Below are 23,977 nucleotides of genomic sequence, written 5' to 3' on the forward strand. Positions count from 1 at the left end.
CCTGTATCACTGTATTCTCTGTGCAGAAGCCGTAGACTGTCAAATCTTGTCTCCTTTCATATTGTCTCTCACCAAACAGATCCCTTGAGTATTTTGGTCAAGTTTTTTTTTATTTATTCATTATGTGTTCAATAGCTCAACTCCCACTTGAGGTTTGTTCAAGCATATTCCAGGCTTTGTTCCTAAGTCTAGGTCTAAATCATGTTATGTTCGACACTCTGCTAACCTAGAGTTATATTCTCAGCGGTGTAATGCCGTTTAAGATGGTCCCATTACTTACAGCTGCAGAGAAGGTTGGGATTTGTGATCTAATGTTACTTCAGGCGGGAACAAAGTCCTAATCAAAGACATTTAATGTCAAGGAGAGTGCTAATGCTCGCTTCATACGGTCCAGATGTGCTTTTGGGAGGCCGTCCAGTGGAGTCGTAGGCCCGATGTTCACTCTGGGTGGCGTAGGAGAGTGGGAGGTCATCTGAGAAAAGTCACTGAGAAGACTCTGCAATGCTAATGAGGATCTGTGGCGGCCCTGCAGATTTTATGAGAGGATTAAAGTGAAATAGACACACCAGTTTTGTATCGTTGACTTGTTTACCTATGATTTTCCATTTGCTTACTTGAGTGTTTCTCAACTCTCCTACAGGAGTACATGGTGTACCGCAAGCATACTTACATGAGACTGGATGGTTCATCCAAGATTTCGGAGCGGCGGGACATGGTGGCCGACTTCCAGAGCCGGTGAGTTTGCAGCTACGGATTAAAAAGGAGACGTACACGTCTGTAAATTCCCGTCTCTTCTTAAACCTAATTGGGGCTTGTTTTTCCAAAATGTCACCAAGCGTAAATTCCTCATCCCTGGCGGTGCTGTCAAGGTTTTGCGCTGCCTTCTCTCTCCCCACCCTTCCTCACAGGGCCTGGTTTGCATTAGCTCAGCTCTCTGTGGGTGCAGTGGGCTCTGGTTTTTATTTTCTAGAGGAGTGTGCTGTATATTGAAACGTTTCTCTGTGTAAATCCTGGGCGGTTGGGCAGGCCCCTTGAAGAGCACGATTTGCCTGTGCTTTATTTGCTTTCTCTCACTGTTCTGGTCTCCCCTCCCTTTGCAGGACGGATATTTTTGTCTTCCTCCTCAGTACCAGAGCCGGAGGCCTGGGGATCAACCTGACAGCTGCAGACACGGTGAGGCTGTAGCCCATCAGCACATCATGATTACCAGAGCGCCTTCCCCCCACCGGGGGCCATGAGAACGGGCTCTAATATTGTATGAACTCAAAGACATTTAGCACTTGTGTAATAATAGCTGTTGAACTCATTGACCTTAACATGGACACTTTGAAGCTTCGACCAAATGGTCAGCGTGGAACATGACCAACCACAGTTTGTTTTGTTTGGGGGTTTGGTGTTTATCTGAAATGGTGGATAACACAATAATAGAAAGGTATTAAATAAACAAAAAATGGTGCAGCAGGCACTGCAAGCACTTACACAGAAAGCTTGAGGAAAATGTATAATTTAATATGTTTAGTTTGTGTAGACAAAAAAGGGTCACAAACATTTGACATAACTAAAAAAAACAGCAAAACTTTCTTGCTACTGCGTGTAATTACGCTGGCATTCAAAAGTTTGGAATCAGATTTTTAATGTTATTTAAAGAAGCCTGTTATGGTCTCATTTGACCAAAAATATAGAAAAAATAATGGTTTTCTATTTTAAGATACTTTAAAATAGAATTTATTGTAACACTTTAGAATAGGAAACACTTATTCACTATTAACTTTGACATTCCCTCATTACATTCCTAATTTGCTGCTTATTAATAGTCAGTTAGTTGTTAAGTTTAGGTATTTGTTAGGATTAGGGATGTAGAATAAGACATTAATATGTGTATAATTAGTACTAATAAAAGGCTAATATTCTAGTTTCATGCATACTAATACGCAACTAGTAAAAAAAAAAACGTAAAATAAAGCATTGCCGAATTCATTTCTGATGTAAGGCTGAATTTTATCAGCCATTAGTACAGTCTTCGGTGTCACATGATTCTTTAGAAATCACTGTGATATGCTGATTTATAATCAATTTTGGAAACAATTGTGCTGTTTAATGTTTTTGGAACCTGTAGTGCTCTTTTTGCCCAGGGTTCTTTTAAAAGAACGGCATTTATTCAAAACATAAATGTTTTTTAACAATACAGATCTGTACTATCACTTTTTTTAAATCAAATTAACACATCCTTGCTAAATAGAAGTATTAATTTCATTTAAAAAAGAAAGAAAAAACTAAATCCTACCTTTAAATGGCAGTGTATACTGTTACAAAATATTTCTACTTTAAATAAATATTTTTTAAATAATTTTATTCATCAAAGAATCCTGACAAAACATTTTCAACGGTTCCAAAAAAAATAAATAAAAAGCAGCACAACTAAATAAACAAATAAATCAGAATATTAGAATAATTTCAGATTTTCTAGCTCATGTAACACTGAGCACTGGAATGATGGCTGATGAAAATTCAGCTTTGCGTCAGAAAAATAAATCATATTTTAAAGTATATTAAAATAGAAAACCATTGTTTTAAATTGTAATAATATTTCACAATATTACAGTTTATTTCTGTGTTTTTGATCAAATAAATGCAGCCTTGATGAGCATTATAAACTTTTTTTTAAAACATTAAAAACCTTACTCATCTCAAACTTTTTAACGGCAGTATATATATAAAATATATTTGAGCAAAATTAAATAATTGGCTTTTATATGGTCACTTTAATGAATATTATTTAATATTATCTAGAAAATATTTACTTTTCATCATTAAAACGACGTACAGAATATTAAACAATTAGTTTATTAAATTAGCATGTTAACTTTGACAGCCCTAATGAAATAAAGAAAATGCCTTTTATCGTTCTTTAAATGTTTTGACGTTTTTTTTTTAATATAATATATACAGTGAATGATCACTATTAAACTGAAGCTCTGTCAGAACAAAAAGGACAGTTTTCCCATGTTGTTTTTGTTAAAGGTTGTAAACAATGTTTAAATTAATATAATTTTCCCCCCAATTTTTGTCAGATAAAATTAGATGCCATTTTAGCCATAGTAAAATGAATATGAAATGACAACATATTAAATTATTTATTTATTTATTTATTTATTTATTTATTTATATAAAATATAGGTAAAACATAAGTCAAGTTTTAACATAAATAAAAAAAAAAAAACTATGCTTTTAATCCCAGATGTTGAATTGGGTCAGCCAATCAGATAAGAGCTTGCTAGGTTCACAAAGTTTAATCCAATTTTGTGTACAATATGCAGATGGCCAGTGAATTGACTGTGGAGGTGTGGAATCAGTATTTTTAACCAGTATAGACCCTGGACTACAAAACCAGTCATAAGCAGCATGGGTATATTTTTAGCAATAGCAAAAAATACATTGTATGGGTCAAAATAATCGCTTTTTCTTTTATGTCAAAAATCAGTAGAATATTAAGTAAAGATTATGATCCATGAAGATATTTAGAATAAATATATCAAAACTCATTTGGCCAACTGTAAAGGCAATTTTCTTAAATTTTAGATTTTTTTTTTTCAGATTCTAGATTTTCAAGTAGTTGTATCTTCAAATATTGTCTTATCCTAACAAACAATACATCAGAGGAAAGCTGATGTATAAATCTCAATTTTAGAAAATTGACCCTTATAACGTTTTTGTTTTTGTCCAGGGTCACATATGTGCAAAAAAAAATGTATCTTCCATGAATAGAAATGAATTAATGTGACTAATTTAGCAATTTCCTCTCTTTCCAGGTGATCTTCTACGACAGCGACTGGAATCCCACAGTTGACCAGCAGGCCATGGATCGAGCCCACAGACTTGGACAAACCAAGCAGGTCACAGTGTATCGGCTCATTTGCAAAGGAACAATTGAGGAACGCATTCTACAGAGAGCCAAAGAGAAGAGTGAGGTTAGTACACAGTATCGAGAAGGTCACACAAAATAAAATGTAGCACGTTTTCCTTTTAATTCAGCTAATTCTGCGATGGTTAAACAAATGACTTCTTTTTCTCGTCATTGCTTACATCAGTCAGTTTAAGTTACAAAAACCTTATTTATCTAAATGTCAAACCTCAGAAGAGTCTTTGCAGTGACAAGGGGGTTAAAGGAATATTTAGCCCATGGTTTTAACTGCAATTACAACTAATTATACTGTAATTGCATATATGCTCTAAACAGTCACATGCCGCCCGGGACGTCTGTATCAACACATCATTATAGTCAGTATATGTTTCCAAGAGTCAAGTGTTCTCCTCTTTCTGCTCTTACTGATTTGATTTATTTATTCTCTGTCTCAATAATCACTTTCTGCTGTGGGATCTGCGCTTCAGATTCAGAGGATGGTAATATCAGGGGGAAATTTTAAACCTGACACCCTGAAGCCCAAAGAGGTTGTCAGTTTGCTGCTGGATGATGAGGAGCTGGAGAAAAAATGTGAGTTCCCACTGCGTTCATGAGAATAAAAGCATATGTAAGTTCTAAATAAGGTAATAGATTAATTAATTGCTCAGCTCTGATTGGATGGATGCGTTGTGTTTTCGGCAGTGCGTTTACGACAAGAAGAGAAACGGCAGCTGGAGGAGACCAGTAAGGTGAAAGAGCGGAAGAGGAAGAGGGAGAAGTATGCAGAAAGGGTAAGTGTCCTCACAGAGGTGTAAATTGATGAAGAATCTACTTCCTGTGCTGTAGTCTTCAACAATAATATATAAAGAAACTACTTCCTGTGCCATGGTGTTCAAAAATAATATTAATTTTTTGCTTAAACAAAAGAAAAATGATGATGAAGAATCTACTTACTGTGTTGTGGTGTTCAATAATAATATTTATTTTTTTCCTAAAAAAAAATTATGAAGAAACTACTTCCTGTGCCATGGTGTTCAACAATAATGATATTCATTTTTTGCTTTAATTTTTTTTTAAATGAAGAATCTCCTTCCTTTTCCATGATCTTTAACAATAATAATATTTAATATTTGCTTAAAAAAAAAATGAAGAAACTACTTCCTATGCCATGGTGTTCAACAATAATAATATTTTTTTTTTTGGTAAAAAAAAAAATTATGAAGAATCTCCTTCCTTTTCCATGATCTTTAACAATAATAATATTTAATATTTGCTTAAAAAATATAATGAAGAATCTGCTTTCTGTGCCATGGTGTACAACAATAATAATATTTTTTTTTTTGCAAAAAAAAAATAAAAATGATGAAGAATCTCCTTCCTGTGCTGTGGTGTTCAATGAAATTTTTTTTTTTTTTTTGCTTAAAAACAATTACGAAGAATCTACTTCCTGTGCCATGGTGTTCAAAAATAATAATATTAATTATTTGCTTAAAAAAATATATAAAGAATCTACTTCCTGTCCCATGGTCTTTAACAAAAAAAAAAAATGATGATGAAGAATCTATTTTTTTTTTTTTTGCTTAAAAAAAAAGAATGAAGAATCTCCTTCCTTTTCCATGATCTTTAACAATAATAATATTTAATATTTGCTTAAAAAAAAAAAAAATGAAGAAACTACTTCCTATGCCATGGTGTTCAACAATAATAATTTTTTTTTTTTTGGTAAAAAAAAAATTATGAAGAATCTCCTTCCTTTTCCATGATCTTTAACAATAATAATATTTAATATTTGCTTAAAAAATATAATGAAGAATCTGCTTTCTGTGCCATGGTGTACAACAATAATAATATTTTTTTTTTTTTTGCAAAAAAAAATAAAAATGATGAAGAATCTCCTTCCTGTGCTGTGGTGTTCAATGAAATTTTTTTTTTTTTTTTGCTTAAAAACAATTACGAAGAATCTACTTCCTGTGCCATGGTGTTCAAAAATAATAATATTAATTATTTGCTTAAAAAAATATATAAAGAATCTACTTCCTGTCCCATGGTCTTTAACAAAAAAAAAATGATGATGAAGAATCTATTTTTTTTTTTTTTTTGCTTAAAAAAAAAGAATGAAGAATCTCCTTCCTTTTCCATGGTCTTTAGCAATAATAATATTTAATATTTGCTTAAAATATTATTATTAAGAATCTACTTCCTGTGCCGTGGTGTTTAATGATATTTATTTATTAAAAAAAAAGATTCCTGTGCCAATATTTATTTTTATCTATTAGTTATTTATTTGCTTATATATATATATATATATATGTATGTGTGTGTGTGTGTGTGTGTGTGTGTTTTTTTTTTCAATAAATGTCCTTGCGGTAAAGAATATAGTTGTACTTATTATTGTTAACTAAAACTAAAACCTATTAAAATTTGGTTATTAAATTACATTTTAAATATAATACAATATAAATATAAGATTAAAAACCTTCAGAACTTAATAACTAAAAAAGAAAAAAAGAAATAAAGACAAATTAATTCTAAATTGAATTAAAGAAACTACTAAAAATGACAGAAGCACAAATCAAAATGACTGAAAGTTAAACAAAACATTAAACATAAAATAAAAAAAAACATATTCAAAATATAAATATTGTACTAGAATATAAACAATACTAAAACAGCAGTTTTATATTTGTTACCACAAAGATTTTTTTTTCTATCAGGTTCCTATGGAAGCCCGTTTCCGCCACTGAATAAAAAAATTAAATAAAATATTGCGACTTTTTTTCTCAGAATTTCGAGATACAAACATTATATGATTATTATGATTATTATATGATATCATTATATGACATGTATATTTGCAAGAAATATAGCCAACTATTATGAAGAAACGTTATTGAGAATTCTGACTTTTTGTCTCGCAATTCCAAGTTTATATCTCAGAATTCTGACTTTTTTTCTCGCAATTGCGAGTTTATATCTCAGAAATCTGAGAAATTCTGAGAAAAAAAGTCAGAATTCCGAGTTTTTATCTCGCAATTCTGAGAATTCATATAGATTCATATAGAAATGATAAATAATTTTTTAAGTGAAGAAAATTCCCTAATCACCCTTATCCAACTGTCCTGTCTTATTTTAAAGAAGAAAAAGGAGGATGACCCAGACATTAAGAGGAAGAAAGAAGGTGTGAATGTGGTCATCCCTTTCATCCCGTCTGCAGACAACTCCAATCTGTCGGCAGATGGAGAAGACTCGTTCATCAGTGTGGACATGGACTCTGCCATGCCCAGCCCCTTCAGTGAGGTAAGAGCGAATGAGACTCAATTCAAATGCACTTCCTGGACTGGACTGAACTGTGCAAACCTGACAATGTTTATTGAATTGCAGAGGTCATGATGTCAGGAAGAATTACTGACATTTCTTTTTGATGAGTCCCTAAAACAATCATGTGAGAACTTCCCCAAAGAATGGATGATTTCTATAGAGCCATTATGCCATTGTCAACTCACATCCTTTCATTTACTTGCTACACCGATCTCACGCCGCTCTTCCTCCTCCTCGTTCCATCTTCTGGTCCTGCTGTCTTTCCTTCGTGGTGCTGTCCCTCTGTCCCTGTCTCACCCCCAGAACTGTGTGTCTCTGCAGATTTCGTTGAGCAGTGAGCTCCAGCCCAGCTCCATTCCCGCAGATGAGAGCAGCAGCGACATGCTGGTAATTGTAGACGAACCCGTGTCTTCTGCTCCACAGTCCCGTGCAACCAACTCTCCTGCTTCCATCGCTGGCTCTGTGTCTGACACGATGAATGGTGGGTATCCTTGTTCTGTTTCTTGTTCGTTTTTAAATTACATTCAGGCCTATGCAGCTCACAGAAAGATTTGTTGTATTATACATGGGCATAAAATTTCATACATTAATTCAGTTTAACCTTCTTATTTGTTTGTTGGGGCATATTCAAATTCCTAAATATACAGTGGTGCTCAAAAGTTTGTGGACCTTTTAGAAATTTCTATATTTCTGCATAAATATGACCCTTAAGATCATTGTATTTTCATGCAAATCCCGAAAGTTGACAAAGAAATCCCAATTAAACAAGACATATTATTTATTTTTTCTGGAAGACGATCCAATATTACATATCTTTGAGTGGCAAAATTATGTGAATCTCTAGGATTAGCAGTTAATTTATACTCCATTTGTTCAGAGGTGTTTTCAATCACTGGGATGACTATCAGGTGTCAGTGCGTGCCCTGTTTTATTTAAAGAACAGGGATCTGTCAAAGTATGTCATTGTTTGTGAAAGAGAATCATGGCACGAATAAAGGAGATCCCTAAGGGCCTCAGAAAAAGAGTTGCTGTTGCTCATCAGGCTGGAAAAGGTCATCTCTGAAGAGTTTGGACTCCACAAATCCACAGTCAGACAGATCGTGTACAAATAGAGGAAATTCAAGACCATAGTTAGCCTTCCCTGGAGTGGTCGACCAACAAAGATCACTCCAAAAGCCAGACTTGTAAAAAGTCAACGAGTTTGCAAAATAGTGAGAACATTGGCTAATGTTAATGTTCATGAGTTCACCATCGGGAGAACACTGAACAACCATTGGCGTGCATGGCAGAGTTGCAAGAAGAAAGCCACTGCTCTCCAAAAAGAACATTACTGCCTGTCTGCAGTTTGATAAAGAGCATGTGGACAAGCTAGAAGGCTATTGGAGAAAGATTTAATGGGTTTAATGGATGGATGAGACCAAAATAGACATTTTGGGTTTAAATGAGAAGCATTATGTACTTTGGAAAAAGAAAAATACTGCATTCCAGCATAAGAACCTTATCCCATCTATGAAACACGGTGGTGGTAGTATCATGGTTTGGGCCTGTTTTACTGCATCTGGGCCAGGAGTGCTTGCCATCATTGATGGAACAAAGAATTCTGAATTATACCATCAAATTCTGAAGGAAAATGTCAGGACGTCTGTCTAGGAACTGAATCTCAAGAGAAAGTGGATCATGCAGCGAGACAACGAACCCAAGCACACAAATAATTTTACCAAAAAATGGTTGAAGAAGAACAAAGTTCATGTTTTGGAATGGATGAGTCAAAGTCTAGACCTTAATCCAAATAAAATGTTGTGGAAGGACTTGAAGCAAGCTGTTAATAGGAAGAAACCCACCAACATTAGAGTTGAAGCGGTTCTGTATTGACACGTGGTAGTGCAGGACTGATCAGCAGTTACAAGAAACATTTATCTGCAGTTATTGCTGCAAAAGGTGGTCACACCAAATATTAAAAAGCACAGATTCACATACTTTTGCCCCTCACAGGTGTGTAACACTAGATTGTTTTTCTCAATGAATGAATGACAGTGTATATTGTTTTTCTCATCTGATTGGATCCTCTTTGCCTACTTTGAAGATTCAATAATAGAAATAATATAGAAAATTCTAAAGAGTTCCCAAATTTTTAAGCACCACTGTAGTTTAACAGGGTCACATTTAGCATAGATCTGGCTGCCTTTCTGTCGAGTGATTAGCAGTGCTAATAAGCAGTGTTGCAGTCTAGGCCATAAAGCTGGGAGCGCAGAGGTTTGTGGGATTGAGCTTGCCTGTGAAACGCGAGCAGAACTGTGGCTATAAAGGAGACAGGGTGTGCGTGAGTCTGGGCCGCAGTGGCTCAGATGGCCTCGGCAGGCAACCTCATAATAAACTGAGGATTAGAGGAGAAATGGCAACTCTGACAATTTAAAAGAAACATATTGATGTGTTTGGCTGGCACATAATCCGTTAAATAGTCGTGGATCTGCGAAATCATATTTTGAGGATTCACTACCAGGTTTGGGGTTGGCAGTTTGGTAAGGTGTTTAAAAGAAGTCTCTTATGCTCAGCAAGGCTGCATGTATTTGTTCAAAATATGGTAAAAACAGTATTATTGTAAAATATTTTTACAGTTTAAAATAAGTGTTTTCTATAAAAGCCCATTTCCGCTACTGAATAAAAAATAAAAAAGGTCATTGAGACTGAATTATTGCGAGTTTATATCACGCAGTTGTGACTTTACATGTAACTGTAAGTTTATCTCGCAGTTCTGGCTTAACTTGCAATTGCGTGTTGTAACGTCAGAATTGCAAACATAAACTCCCAATTGCAAGACAAAGTTGGTATTGAGTTTTTTCTCACTATTACAAGTTTGTATCATGCAATTCTGACTTTTTACTCTGAATTGCAAGATAAAACTCGCATTTGCAAGAAAGTCAGTATTGCGAGATACAAACTTGCATTTGCAAGAAAAAGTCAGAATTGCAGTTTTTCTCGCAATTCAGTTTTTTTCTCGCTATTGCGAGTTTATATCACATAATTATGACTTTTTACTTTGCAATTCTGACTATAACATGCAAACGTGGGTTAAGCAAATTTTGCAATTGCAATTTTTTTTTCACTATTGCGACTATTATATCTTGCAATTCAGAATTTGTTCTCATTATTTCTAATTTATATAACGCAATTCTGTTTTTTGCTCCGAATTGCGAGTTTATATCTCGCAATACTGAATTTCTAACATGCAACTGCGAGTTAAGTCAGAATTGCGAGATCTATACTCACAATAGTGAGAAAAAACTCAGAATTGCAAGATACATATGTGCAATACTGTCTTTTTCTTGCAAATGCGAGTTTGTATCTTGCAATTCTGACTTAATTTGCACTTACATGTAATAAAGTCAGAATTGCGAGATACAAACTCGCATTTGCAAGAAAAATTCTGAATTGCGAGTTTTTATCTTGCAATTTTGAGTTTTTTCTCACTATCGTGAGTATAGATCTTGCAATTGCACGTTATAGTCAGAATTGTAGTTTTTCTTGCAATTCTGTTTTTTTTCTCGCTATTGCGATGTTTATATCACGTAACTGTGACTTTTTACTCTGAATTGCGAGTTTATATCACACAACTGTGACTTTTTACTCAATCACGAGTTTATATCTTGCAATTCTGACTTTATTACATGTAAGTGCAAATTAAGTCAGAATTGCAAGATACAAACTCGCATTTGCAAGAAAAAGACAGTATTGCACATATGTATCTTGCAATTCTGAGTTTTTTCTCACTATTGTGAGTATAGATCTCGCAATTCTGACTTAACTCGCAGTTGCATGTTATAAAGTCAGAATTGCGAGATGTAACCTCACAATTGCAAGGCAAATTCTGAATTGTAGTTTATATCACGTAATTGTGACTTTTTACTCTGAATTGCGAGTTTATGTCATGCAACTGTGAGTTTTTACTCAATCGCGAGCTTATATCTCGCAGTTCTGACTTTATTACATGTAAGTGCAAATTAAGTCAGAATTGCAAGATACAAACTCGCATTTGCAAGAAAAAGACAGTATTGCACATATTTATCTTGCAATTATGAGTTTTCTCACTACTGCGAGTTTATCTAACGCAATTGCGAGTTAAGTCAGAATTGTAAGAAACAAACTTGCAAGAAAAAGTCAAAATTGCGAGTTTTTATTTTGCAGTTTTGAGGGTTTTTTCTTGCGAGTTTATCACATAATTGTGACTTTATAACACGTAATTGTGAGTTTATATCTCGCAATTCTGACTTAACTCGCAATTGCATGTTATAAAGTCAGAATCGCAAGATATAAACTGAAAATTACACGTTTTTATCTTGCAATTGTGTTTATATCCCACTATTATTGAGAAAAAAGTAAAAATTCTCACTATTGTGAGTTTATATAACGCAATTATGACTTTACTCCGAATTGCAAGTTTATATCTTGCAATTCTGACTTTATACCCCGCAATTGCAAGTTTAGTCAAAATTGCGAGATACAAATTTGCATTTGCAAGAAAGTCAGAGTTTTTTCTCACTATTGCGAGTTTATATAATCCACTTCTCAAAAAAGTCCAAATTGCGAGTTTGTATCTTGCAATTTTGACTCAATAACATGCAATGGTGTGTTTAAAGAAAAAAAAGTTTAGAATTGCAAGTTTGTATCATGCATTTCTGAAAAAAAAAAAAAAAACAGAGTTGTGAGATAAAAAGTTGCAGTTAACATTTTTTTTTTTTTATTCAGTGGCAAAAACGGCTTCTATAGTTTTACATTTTAATCTGTTTAAAATATATTAAATTAATTTAGTAATTTTTTCCTGTGATGAAAAAGCTGAATTTTTTTCAAAGCCATTAATCCTAATCTAATGTCATCGCACATGACTTTCTCTCAGGTGTCTCCTCCCAAGATATATCCAGTCCAGGCAGAGGAAGGTCCGGTCGGAGTCGAGGCCGACCCAAAGGCTCTGGAGGAGCCGGCAAGTCGTCTTCTGTGAGAAAGGGACGAGGACGGAAGTCCACTGCAGGCAGTGCTGCAGCAATGGCAGGGGCGATGGCAGGGGCGGCAGCCGCGTCCGCAGCTGCCTATGCCGCATACGGCTACAGTGTGTCCAAAGGTAAGACACGCTTCAACTTTGACTGGCAGAACTCCTGATGAAAAGGTCTATATTAGTTCATCCATTGTTAATCAACCCTCTTCCAGGTATTCCAGCAACTGGCTCCTTACAACCGGCTCTTATTCGGTCTTCAACCACACCTGCCTTTGTTCCAGCTGGCACCTCCTCCCCCCAGGCTAAAGGAAGCGCCGTGGCCACCAACTCTCAGACTTTATCACACGGCAGTTCACAAAGCCAACACAACCCCACTAAGAGAGGCAAAGCAGGACCCAGCAACCACAGTGGGCGGTAGCAGCTTGTGAATGTTCGCTTTTTGATTGTAGCATGGCCAGTACATTTTCAGTCCCAGGTTGATGATTCTCTCGCTTAAGATGACGAGCCGCTGTCATACCACAAGCCCTACTGTCACTGTGAAACCTGACCTGATGCCCACCCCAGTTTTGCATCTAAAAGCAAACTTTTCCTTTGAGAATCGGATCTTTTGAATATGAAATTGTTCCTTTATACAGAAAATACCCATTGTATAGGTTGACCAAAGAGAGTTATTCCATTAACAGCTCTTTTTTTTTTCTGATGACTAAGCAAAGGGCAGCAGGGCCGAATGAAGGATCCAAGAGTTTTCTTCATCTTCTGGCACTAATCACAAGATATTCGGCATCATTAAGAGCAGAGATGAGTTGAAATGGGAACGGGAGAGTAATGTTGGTTATGGAACACCCTTTTGAACAAAGTCTTTACCTTGAACACAGGAACAGATAAGACTGCTTTTGTAAGATCGCTCTTATTTTTGTAGGACAGACTCGTTGACATTTGTTCAATTTAAATACCGAATGGCCTTCTTTCTATGTTTATTTGCTGCAGACTCAAAGATTTTGGCTTAAATACTAATATATATATATTTTCTCTTGGGAAGAATAAAAGAAATCAATGTTTTTTGTAGTCAAAATGTCTGAAGTGAGTGCTGCTCGAAAAACATGTCACTGCTCAGATGGTGACTTAAAACAGTTGGATGTGAAATGTATCATAGCTTAAGTTAAAACTTGGTAATTTATGATGATCTGTGCTAGTTGTAAATTGTATCAAAGCTGTTTTATTTTTAAATAACATGATGAGAAGTCCATAATTTTGTTGCATCTGTGACATATGGCTATGGTTTTGAGGAAGGCCGTGTCTGGGTTTATTTTGTCTTTAAATGTGATGATAAATGTTCTATGTATGTAAATAATTCAAGGGTATCGTCCCTTTCAAAGTTCTCCATTTTCCCCCAATTGCTTGTCTATTTTTATAGGTCAGTGTAAATACCTGAAGAGAAAAACCCAAATGGTCCTTTTACTAACTTGGAGAAAGAACTAAATAAACATTGATTCAATGATTTGAAATTTTTACTGTGGGATAATGTGGTTTTTGGTACATTTACAGTTGAAGTCAAAAGTTAACATACAAATTGCAGAATCTGCAAAATGTTAATTATTTGACCAAAATAAGAGGGATCATACAAAATGCATGTTTTTTTTTTATTTCGTACTGACCTGAATAAGATATTTCACATTAAAGAAGTCTACATGTAGTCCAAAATAATAGTTGAATTTGTAAAAATTACTCTGTTCAAAAGTTTACATACACTGGATTCTTAATACTGTGTTGTTACCTGAATAATCCATAGCTTTTTTTTGTTTGTTTGTTTAGTAGGGATGTAACGGTATCAAAACTTCACGGTACGGTAATACCTCGGTATGAATGTCACGGTACGGTATTTATTGAATCATTTACAGGAAAAACAAAACTAATGAAGAGACTCGAAAAAAGTGCCAGAAGTGTTTATTAAACAGTTTACATGAACACTGAACATATCAATGGCATACAAATTAGCCATCTATCTGTAATCTTTGAAACAGGAACTTCAATTTTTCAATTTTAATAACAAAAAATTATTAAACCATGTAACCACGTTACTTTTTTATTTCGCAGTACTTTAGCCTACTTTGTGTAGTAACGAAAACATTCATTTCAGTGGAAAAATAAGTCCAAAACTGTTTTAACATTTTGAACAATAGGGCTCCACAATCTTTTGCTTTTTTTTTTTTTTTTTTTAGAAATTCTTGTGTGTTTTTATTTTTCTGATAATCAAATGAAAGAATAGACATTTATTTTTAATCAAATGAAAAATAAACCCTTTTAATTTTTGGCAAACAAACAGGTTTACTGTTAAAATCAATACATGGAAGAAAAATTATATTCAGTTTAAAACGTTTAAATAATAATTGTAATATTTTTGTTCTACAATTAAGTGGTTAATCTTGTTGTAATATTTATTTTTTATCATATATATTGTTTTATGTAAATTATTTAAATAGGAATATATACACACCTACATTATACTGTACAAAAGTAATACAAGACTAATATTGTTCTGTTACATGTTAAACCGTACTTTTATTTTGACAGGTTGCCATGAAGTTTCTGTGTGTATACCGTAGTATGATATGATGCTAGTTCTCTTACGAGAGGTCACTCTTACTGCGTAGCTTTACGCTAGGGGAAAATCCTTTCCGCGAGAGATATTGAAGCCAAAAAATTATCCTTAATTTTGTATTAATGTAAAACGCGTTGCCGCAGTGAGCAGACATAGGCGAGGCGTGCTGCGTGCCTATTGGCTGCTCTGCAGCAACTGCAGCACCTATCGAGCGAGGCTTGGCGCGAAGTCCGCTCCAATGAGCGCATTTCGCGCCTGATACGTCATCTCCCGCCGAAAGTGGCGTGATCTCAGCCTATAAATATCGCTCGCAGGTAGCTACACTCTGATTTTTTCATCCTTCACGCGACGCCTTCGCATCGCTGGAGCTGGAGAAGAAGCCGCCGTCGACTGGAAGCTCATCAGCGGGACGAGTCTGAAGCTGCTGGCCACGCCGCCTTCCTGCCTTCCTGCTGCGCTTTCCGGCGCTCATATCCTTTACGAAACTTATTACTAAAAGAGCTGCGTCTTTTTAAAGATGCCCTCCTGCGACTCATGTGGAGTCGCACTCAGCGACGGGGACCGCCACGCCGTGTGCGTTTCCTGCCTGGGTGAAGACCACGCTGTGATAGCGCTCGCCGAGGGAGGATGCCCTCAGTGCGAGTCTATGGCCATGGCGACTCTGAGGGCTCGCCTGGCCTTCTTTTCACAGTCTGCTCCTAAGCCGGCTGTGGTGCCGCGCCGTAAAAAGCGCCGTGCCCAGCGGCTACCGGAATCGTCCTCCAGCCGTCAAAGCTCGCCGGCGCGCCCGCTAGCTTCACCCGCCTTCACGTTCTCGGTGCAGGATTTGGAGCAGCCGCTGCCAGCCGCTGCCCCCGCTGCTTGCGCCGTCGAGATGTGGGAAACGGAGGAGAAGGAGGACTCCTGTTCGCTGGCTGCGTCAGGCAGTGAGGACTGGGCGAACTCCGTGGACGTCGCCCCCCCTGCTCACGCCCCTCCCAGCACGAGAGCCTCTATAGAGTCGGAGCTCCTGAGGATTTTGACCCAAGCCACGGCGAGCCTGGGCTTGGAATGGTCCTCACCAGAGCAGCCTGCTCACAACCGGCTGGACGGCCGGTTCCTGCCTAAAGGAGAGCGGACTTCGCAAGCTAAGCCCGCCCCTTTCCTTCCCGAACTCCACCAGGAGCTGACAAAGTCCTGGGGCGCCCCCTACTCGGCGAGAGTGCGCCCATCCTCCTCCCCGGCGTTCTCCGTGGTTGACGGCGCCGAGAGCAAAGGATACCTGTCTATTCCTCCTGTGGAAGAGGCGATAGCAGCACACTTATGCCCGCCCTCCGCTGGACGGCGTGCTAAGCCGGCGCTGCCGTCAAAAGCCTGCAGACAAACGTCCAGTCTGCTCCACCGAGCCTTCGCAGCGGCGGGACAGGCCGCCTCAGCGTTGCACACCATGGCCACGCTGCAGATCTTCCAAGCTGACCTTCTCCAAAAGCTGGATGAGGAAGGCCCTGACGCGATCTGCGTGCCGGATTTGAGGAGCGCCACGGACCTCGCTCTCCGTGCCACCAAATCGGCAGCTCAGGCTATCGGACGCAACATGGCGGCGCTGACAGTGACAGAGAGGCACTTGTGGCTCACGCTCTCAGAGATGGCGGAGTCCGAGCGTACAGCCTTTCTCGACGCGCCGTTTGCGACAACGGGTCTGTTCGGCGCTTCCCTGAAGGACTTCACTGAGAGGTTTGCGGAGGTTCAGAAGACTTCTCAGGCGATGAAGCACTTCTTGCCCAAGCGATCTAGCTCCGCCGGTCGCCCAAAGCCGCCAGCGCAGAGCGCCAGACCTCAGCATCAACCTGCCGCAGCCGTCTCTCAACGTCAGCAGACGCAGGGAGCGAGACCTCGCTCACGCTCTGCAGGCCGCCGCCACGGAGAGCGCGCTCAGAGGCCCAAGGTTGAGCTCAAACCTAATCCTCCGAAGCAGGCCTAGTACCGCTAGGAAAACGCCGGTGCGCGAGTCCCGCGGCTGCCAGACTCCCACCAAAAGTATTCGCTCGCTCAGCTCCAGGAAATGCGGCTGTTCCAGCATTATCCGCAGTCATCAGGCCGGCGCTGCAGCCCGCCTGTCTGCACTCAACAGCCGTTCTCACGGCTACCCAAATAAATCCTCAAAAGAGTATAATTTCGGGTATTACGGCCACGGCCGAAAGTGTTTTGTGTGTAGCACGCATGTCCACTGTCCAGTTGCCATCACTGCACATAAGCACACCCTGTCATTCAAGCCCCGCGCTCATAAAGTCGACCCAAATCGACTGCGCTTCACACGTAGTATATGTGCCCACCCTAGAGTGCCCACACATACTACATCAGGCAGGTCTTACGGTTTCTGTAAAAACGAAACCGGACGACGCCCAGCCTACGAGGCTAAAAGCTGCATCGAATGTGTTAAATGTGCCCGTTACCACGCAACCACATATACACACAGAGAAAGCAGTCCCCGCGGTCAGCGTACCCCGAGCCTTACGTGCCACAGACACCGAAGCAGCTCCATTAGCAACAGATCGGAGCGCGCTTCGCACACACCCCCTCGCATTACATGCAGATGCCTGGGAAAGACTCCCAGGGGTCTCAAAATGGGTGCTGGACACTGTAAAGACAGGCTATTCGCTCCAGTTTCGACGACGCCCTCGCCGTTACACGGCGCGCGTCGAGACTATGATAAAGGCAGATGCAGCACACCTGCTACGAGCCGAAGTGACCACATTATTGAGCAAAGGTGTCATAGAACCCCTGTCTCAAGATCAGAGCGAAGGAGGGCTGTACAGCAAATATTTTCTGATACCAAAAAAAGGTGGAGGAGTCAGGCCCATACTAGATCTAAGGCAACTGAACAAAGCGCTAGTGAAGCGAAAGTTCAGAATGCTCACAACCAAGAAAATCCTCGCGCAAGTGTGCCGAGGAGACTGGTTTGTGTCAGTGGATCTGAAAGACGCGTATTTTCAAATACAGATAGCGTCGCGTCACAGGCGATTTTTGAGATTCGCCTTCGAGGGCCAAGCTTATCAGTACACAGTCCTGCCATTCGGTTTGTCCCTAGCACCCCGTATATTTACGAAGTGCATGGATGCAGCGCTCGCCCCGCTCAGACAGAAAGGCGTGCGCATACTGAATTATTTGGACGACTGGCTGATACTAGCGCAATCTCACTCATTGCTCAGGGAACACACGATCAGGTTACTCGATCACCTCGAGAACTTGGGTCTGAAGGTCAACTGGGAGAAAAGCTCGCTGAACCCCAGCCAGAATATCTCCTTCCTGGGCATAGAATTAGACTCTCTGGCAATGAAAGCGAAGCTTTCGCCAGTACGAGCGCTGAGCGTTCAGAGCGCAGTGAGCGCGCTCTGCAACAGCAAGTCTGCCCCGCTCAAAACCTTTCAAAGAGTGCTAGGTCTTATGGCTTCAGCCTCATCAGTTCTGCAGTTAGGGGTGCTTTGCATGCGCCCACTGCAGCGCTGGCTGAAAGCGCGCGTGCCGCGCCGAGCGTGGGCGTCCGGTCAGCTCTGTCTCACGATCAATCAGAGCTGCGTTACAGCCCTGAGGCCGTGGAAGGCATAGTGTCCACGGACGCATCCACCTCGGGATGGGGGGCTCTGCTAGAGGGCAGACCAGCGTTCGGCCTATGGTCAGAACGAGAGAAGTCACTGCACATCAACTGCCTCGAAATGATAGCAGTGGAGAATGCGCTGACATATTTTCTTCCCCTATTGAAGGGAAGTCATGTTTTAGTCCGCTCCGACAACACATCGGTAGTGGCTTACATAAATCGCCAGGGCGGGCTCAGGTCCAGAAACCTTCATGCACTGGCAGAACGCCTTCTGGTATGGGCTCATCGCAACCTGGGCTCGCTAAGGGCAGCGCACGTGCGGGGGACCCTAAATGTAGGACCAGACAGACTGTCCAGGAACATTATTCCGGCAGGCGAATGGTCGCTGCACCCCCAAACGGTGCAGCTATTATGGAAGACATTCGGCAGAGCGGAGATAGATCTATTTGCATCTCAGGACAACGCTCGCTGCCCAGAATTCTTTTCCAAAACCAAGGACGCGCTAGCTCATACGTGGCCCCGCCGTCCTCTGTATGCTTTTCCCCCGGTCTCTCTCCTCCCACAAGTGATAGAGAGAGTGAAAGAGGAAAAATGTGCAATTCTGCTGATAGCGCCGTTTTGGGGAAACCAGACTTGGTTCCCAGCGCTGATGCAGATGACGAGCATCGCTCCGTGGCCAATTCCTGTGAGGAGAGACCTCCTCTCACAGGCGGGCGGCGCGATCTGGCACCCCCATCCCGAGCTGTGGTCCCTTCATGTATGGGTCACCAGGGAATATATGATGAACTCCCCATAGGAGTGATATCAACGATCGCACAAGCTAGAGCTCCATCTACTAGACGGCTCTATGCTTCGAAGTGGTCGATATTTGCGGACTGGTGCACAGCACGCGGATCCTCACCCACAGACTGTGGTGTGACAGATGTACTTTCCTTCCTACAAGAGCTACTGGACAAGGGCAGATCCCCGTCCACGCTCAAAGTTTACGTGGCGGCCATAGCAGCGTTCTCGAAAACAACGCTAGGTCAGTCAATAGGGAAGAATGATTTAAATCATCCGCTTCCTTAAAGGAGCAAAAAGGTTAAATCCACCCAGACCGCCCTCAGTCCCAACATGGGACCTTTCGGTGGTGTTGGACGCTATGAAGAGTGAACCATTTGAACCACTACAGGCGGCCGAATTGAAATATCTGTCACTTAAGGTCATATTCCTACTAGCGCTCGCTTCAGTGAAGCGTGTGGGAGACCTGCATGCGCTTTCCGTGGGCGCGACATGCTTGGAGTTTGGAACCAACGACTCAAAAGTCATACTCAAACCTAAGCACGGATACGTGCCAAAGTCTATTAACACACCGTTTCGAGCACAGGTCATCGCACTGTCTGCTTTACCGGCTGTGGAAGGAGAGGCTGACGCGAGACTCTTATGTCCAGTTAGAGCGCTAAGAGTCTATGTGTCTCGCACGTCTGCTTTTAGACAGACAGAACAGCTGTTTGTTTCGTTTTACGGACATTCTAAGGGAATGGCTGCGTCAAAACAGACTTTATCCAGATGGATAGTGGATGCCATTGCACTGGCCTACGAGTGTAAGGGCATGCAATGTCCGCTGGGTGTTAGAGCACATTCCACGAGGGGCGTGGCCTCGTCGTGGGCTTGGTCGAGTGGGATCGACTTGCAAGATATTTGTACGGCGGCAGGCTGGGCCTCTCCGTCTACATTTATAAGATTCTACAACCTGGAGGTTCCCGCCTTACAGGCCAAATTGCTGTCGGTCTAGATTTTAGCAGATATCTGGACCCACGTTCTGAGTCCATCCAGGCCGTTTACCCGCCCGGATACTCCAGCAGTTAGTGTGTTTAGGGCACTAATCCCCTTACATGTTTAAGCACTGTATGAACCCCGGGCTACGGCCCTAGGGTCTATGGTATCAGATGTTGGCATGCACGGCGTTTTACAGGGCGTTCCCCTAGCGTAAAGCTACGCAGTAAGAGTGACCTCTCGTAAGAGAACGTACTCGGTTACTAACGTAACCTCGGTTCTCTCAGAGAGGGAACGAGTACTGCGTACCTTGCCATGCAAGCGTCTGCTCTGAGCGCTTTTACGATGAAAAAACCAGAGTGTAGCTACCTGCGAGCGATATTTATAGGCTGAGATCACGCCACTTTCGGCGGGAGATGACGTATCAGGCGCGAAATGCGCTCATTGGAGCGGACTTCGCGCCAAGCCTCGCTCGATAGGTGCTGCAGTTGCTGCAGAGCAGCCAATAGGCACGCAGCACGCCTCGCCTATGTCTGCTCACTGCGGCAACGCGTTTTACATTAATACAAAATTAAGGATAATTTTTTGGCTTCAATATCTCTCGCGGAAAGGATTTTCCCCTAGCGTAAAGCTACGCAGTACTCGTTCCCTCTCTGAGAGAACCGAGGTTACGTTAGTAACCGAGTACGTTTTCTCAAATGAAACGGTAAAAGTGACACTCACAGCAGCTTTGGAGACTGAGTTATCTGTTCATGTGAGATACAAAGGCCAAAAATTAGCGGGAGCATCACGCGTGCTTCAGTATGAGTGTTGTAAAAAAAAAAAAAAAAAAAAAAAACGTGTCTTCTCCATTTATACAGACAGAGGCACACGGAACATGCAGTATTCATATTAAAACGGTCTTTCTCCATTTCAGTTTTCACAGACACTAGTCCATATCGCGATTTGAATTAAGTGACAGACCAACTTTTGATTTATTAATCCAATAATCGACAAATTCCGTGGCATTTCGCGCTATAACGTTAGTTAATTCGGTTTTTATGAATGGAGTCCGCGATCCAGTCCGTGTTTTCGCGGAGGAGACATTGTAAACGCGTGACAGTGTAGAGACAGAAATGACATGCCTTCGTGTAAATAAGATAAATAACATAAGGCAATTTAGTTTGTTTAATAAAAGAACAATGTATAGACCTGTTCTATAGGAAAGATAACCTTAAATGACTTCTATTGTGATCTGGCGCTATATCGAAAATAAAATGAACTTGACGTTCAAGGGGGGCGGGCAACAGACCGCAAAGGATGACGGCCACGCCTGGGCTGATGGGAATTGTAGTTCCCGCTACCTCCCGTTCGCTCCATTCGCCTGAGCAAACTTTTCTTAGAAGAACTATGGTTTTATCGAGTCATGCGACCACGGTAGTATCGAAAAAATTTGCTATTGCGGTACGACGGTATTTACAATACCGTTACATCCCTATTGTTTAGTGATAGTTGTTCATGAGTTGTTTGTTTGTCCTGAACAGTTAAACTGCCCGCTGTTCTTCAGAAAAATCTTCAAGTCCCATATATTATTTGGTTTTTCAGCTTTTTTGTATATTTGAACCCTTTCCAACAATAAGTGTATGATTTTGAGTTCCATTTTTTTACACTGAGGGACTATATGTAACTATTACAGAAGGTTCAAGCACTCACTGATGCTTCAGAAGGAAACACAATGCATTAAGAGCCGGGGGTGAAAACTTTTTTAATTTGAAGGTCAGGGTAAATTTAACTTATTTTGTCTTCTGGGGCCAGTTTAATCTAAATCAGAATGATTTGCCACGTTTTGCTATCCAGGATCAAATGCTTTTTTAAAGCAAAATTGGATTGGATCACCCTGATCCAGATACAGTGAGGGGGGAAATTATTTGATCCCCTGCTGATTTTGTATGTTTGCCCACTGACAAAGAAATCATCAGCCTATAATTTTAATGGTAGGTTTATTTAAACAGTGAGAGACAGAATAACAACAAACAAAGAAAAAATGCATTTCCGAAAAGTTATGAATTGCATTTTAATGAATGAAATAAGTATTTGATCCCCTAACAATCAGCAAGATTTCTTGCTCCCAGGTGTCTTTTATAAAGGTTAGCTCTTAAACTTAATCTTCGTTTGTTACCTGTATAAAAGACACCTGTCCACAGAAGCAATCAGATTCCAAACTCTCCACCATGGCCAAGACCAAAGAGCTGTCCAAGGATGTCAGGGACAAGATTGTAGACCTATGCAAAACTGGAATGGGCTTCAAAGACCATTCTTGTTGAGAAGGTGACAACAGTTGGTGCAGTTATTCACAAATGGAAGAAACAAAATAACTGTCAATTTCCCTCGGTCTGGGGCTCCATGCAGGATCTCACCTCATGGAGTTTCAATGATCATGAAAACGGTGAGAAATCAGCCACACCAAACAATTTGTAACACACTACGTCGTGAAGGACTGAAATCTTGCAGCACCTGCAAGATCCCCCTGCTCAGGAAAGCACATGTAGAGGCTCGTCTGAAGTTTGTCAGTGAACATCTGAATGATTCAGAGAACTGGGTGAAAATGTTGTGGTCAGATGAGACCAAAATCAACTCAATTCGCCGTGTTTAAAGGAGGAGGAATGCTGCTGACCCCAAGAACACCATCCCCACTGTCAAACATGGAGGTGGAAACATTATGCTTTGGGGGTGTTTTTCTGCTAAGGGGACAGGACAACTGCACCGCATCAAAGAGACGATGGACAGGTCATGTAACATCAAATCTTGGGTGAGAACCTCCTTCCCTCAGCCAGGGCGTTGAAAATGTGTTGTGGATGGGCATGACCTAAAACACACGGCCAAGGCAACAAAGGAGTGGCTCAAAAAGAAGCACATTAAGGTCCTGGAGTGGTCTAGCCAGTCTCCAGACCTTAAACCCATAGAAAATCTGTGGAGGGAGCTGAAGGTTCGAGTTGCCAAACGTCAGCCTCGAAACCTTAATGACTTGGAAAGGATTTGCAAAGAGGAGTGGGACAAAATCCCTTCTGAACTACAAGTGCAAACTACAAGAAACGTCTGACTTCTGTGATTACGAACAAGGGTTTCACTCAAAATGCAAATCAATTTACTTTGTTTTTCTGAATTTTTTTGTTGTTATTCTGAAATGTGCTCTACTAGTGCTCTATGGAGCCCCTAAAGGGACATGGTGATGGAAAGTAATGCCAATGTTTTGAATTTTGCATTGCATTTACACAAATAACTACTTCTGACTGGTCCATTTATGATTATTGTGCCAATGTAGTTTACAATCAGTGAAAAAAAACTTTAAATTAAATATAATATTTTAGTTTGATATTGACAGCTATTTGGGCATATATGTTTTATTACATTTTTGTTATTGAAATCCACCCTTCTGGGGCCAGTTGTTTTAAAGTAATGTGGTTGGATTTTGGCCATCGGATTGGATCACATCTTGAAAACGGGTTGCTCAAAAGAAAAAAAAAGGATAACGGGTTAGATCACAAAATCCAATCAGTTTTGATTTGGATTGATTTGATTTGGTTTGTATTGTTTAAAATGTTTTAGTAAGATTTGGATACTTTTGACCCCAAAAAACTGGATTATTCTGATCCCAGCAAAAGGGTGGATTTCAGGAACAAGAATGTAATAAAACTTTAAAACTGGCCTAAAAACACCACATTTTAACATGTAATACATCCCCAAATCCCCAAACAGCTGTCAATATTAAACAAAAATATTAAGGGTGGGGGAAAAATCGTTTCACATTTGAATAGCGATTCAGTCTTCTAGCAATTCATTTTAGCGATCGATTTACAAATTTCA

The 23,977-nt window shown here is 40.1% G+C and overlaps 1 protein-coding gene across 1 annotated transcript in view; it reads left to right on the forward strand.

Moving 5' to 3' along the window:
• The window catches only part of LOC141348453 (chromatin-remodeling ATPase INO80-like), a 58,216-nt gene extending 44,499 nt beyond the window's left edge, over positions 1-13,717 (forward strand). Inside the window, exons 15-23 of the mRNA XM_073852753.1 lie at positions 641-735; positions 1,101-1,173; positions 3,810-3,968; positions 4,390-4,492; positions 4,604-4,692; positions 7,037-7,198; positions 7,541-7,700; positions 12,111-12,332; positions 12,419-13,717. Coding sequence (XP_073708854.1) covers positions 641-735; positions 1,101-1,173; positions 3,810-3,968; positions 4,390-4,492; positions 4,604-4,692; positions 7,037-7,198; positions 7,541-7,700; positions 12,111-12,332; positions 12,419-12,624 — 1,269 coding nt within the window. The 3' untranslated portion in view covers positions 12,625-13,717. The remainder of the gene's footprint in view (positions 1-640; positions 736-1,100; positions 1,174-3,809; positions 3,969-4,389; positions 4,493-4,603; positions 4,693-7,036; positions 7,199-7,540; positions 7,701-12,110; positions 12,333-12,418) is intronic.
• The last annotated feature ends 10,260 nt before the right edge of the window (positions 13,718-23,977 follow it).

Source organism: Garra rufa, chromosome 13, assembly GCF_049309525.1.
Source record: "Garra rufa chromosome 13, GarRuf1.0, whole genome shotgun sequence".
NCBI classification, from domain to species: Eukaryota; Metazoa; Chordata; class Actinopteri; order Cypriniformes; family Cyprinidae; genus Garra; species Garra rufa.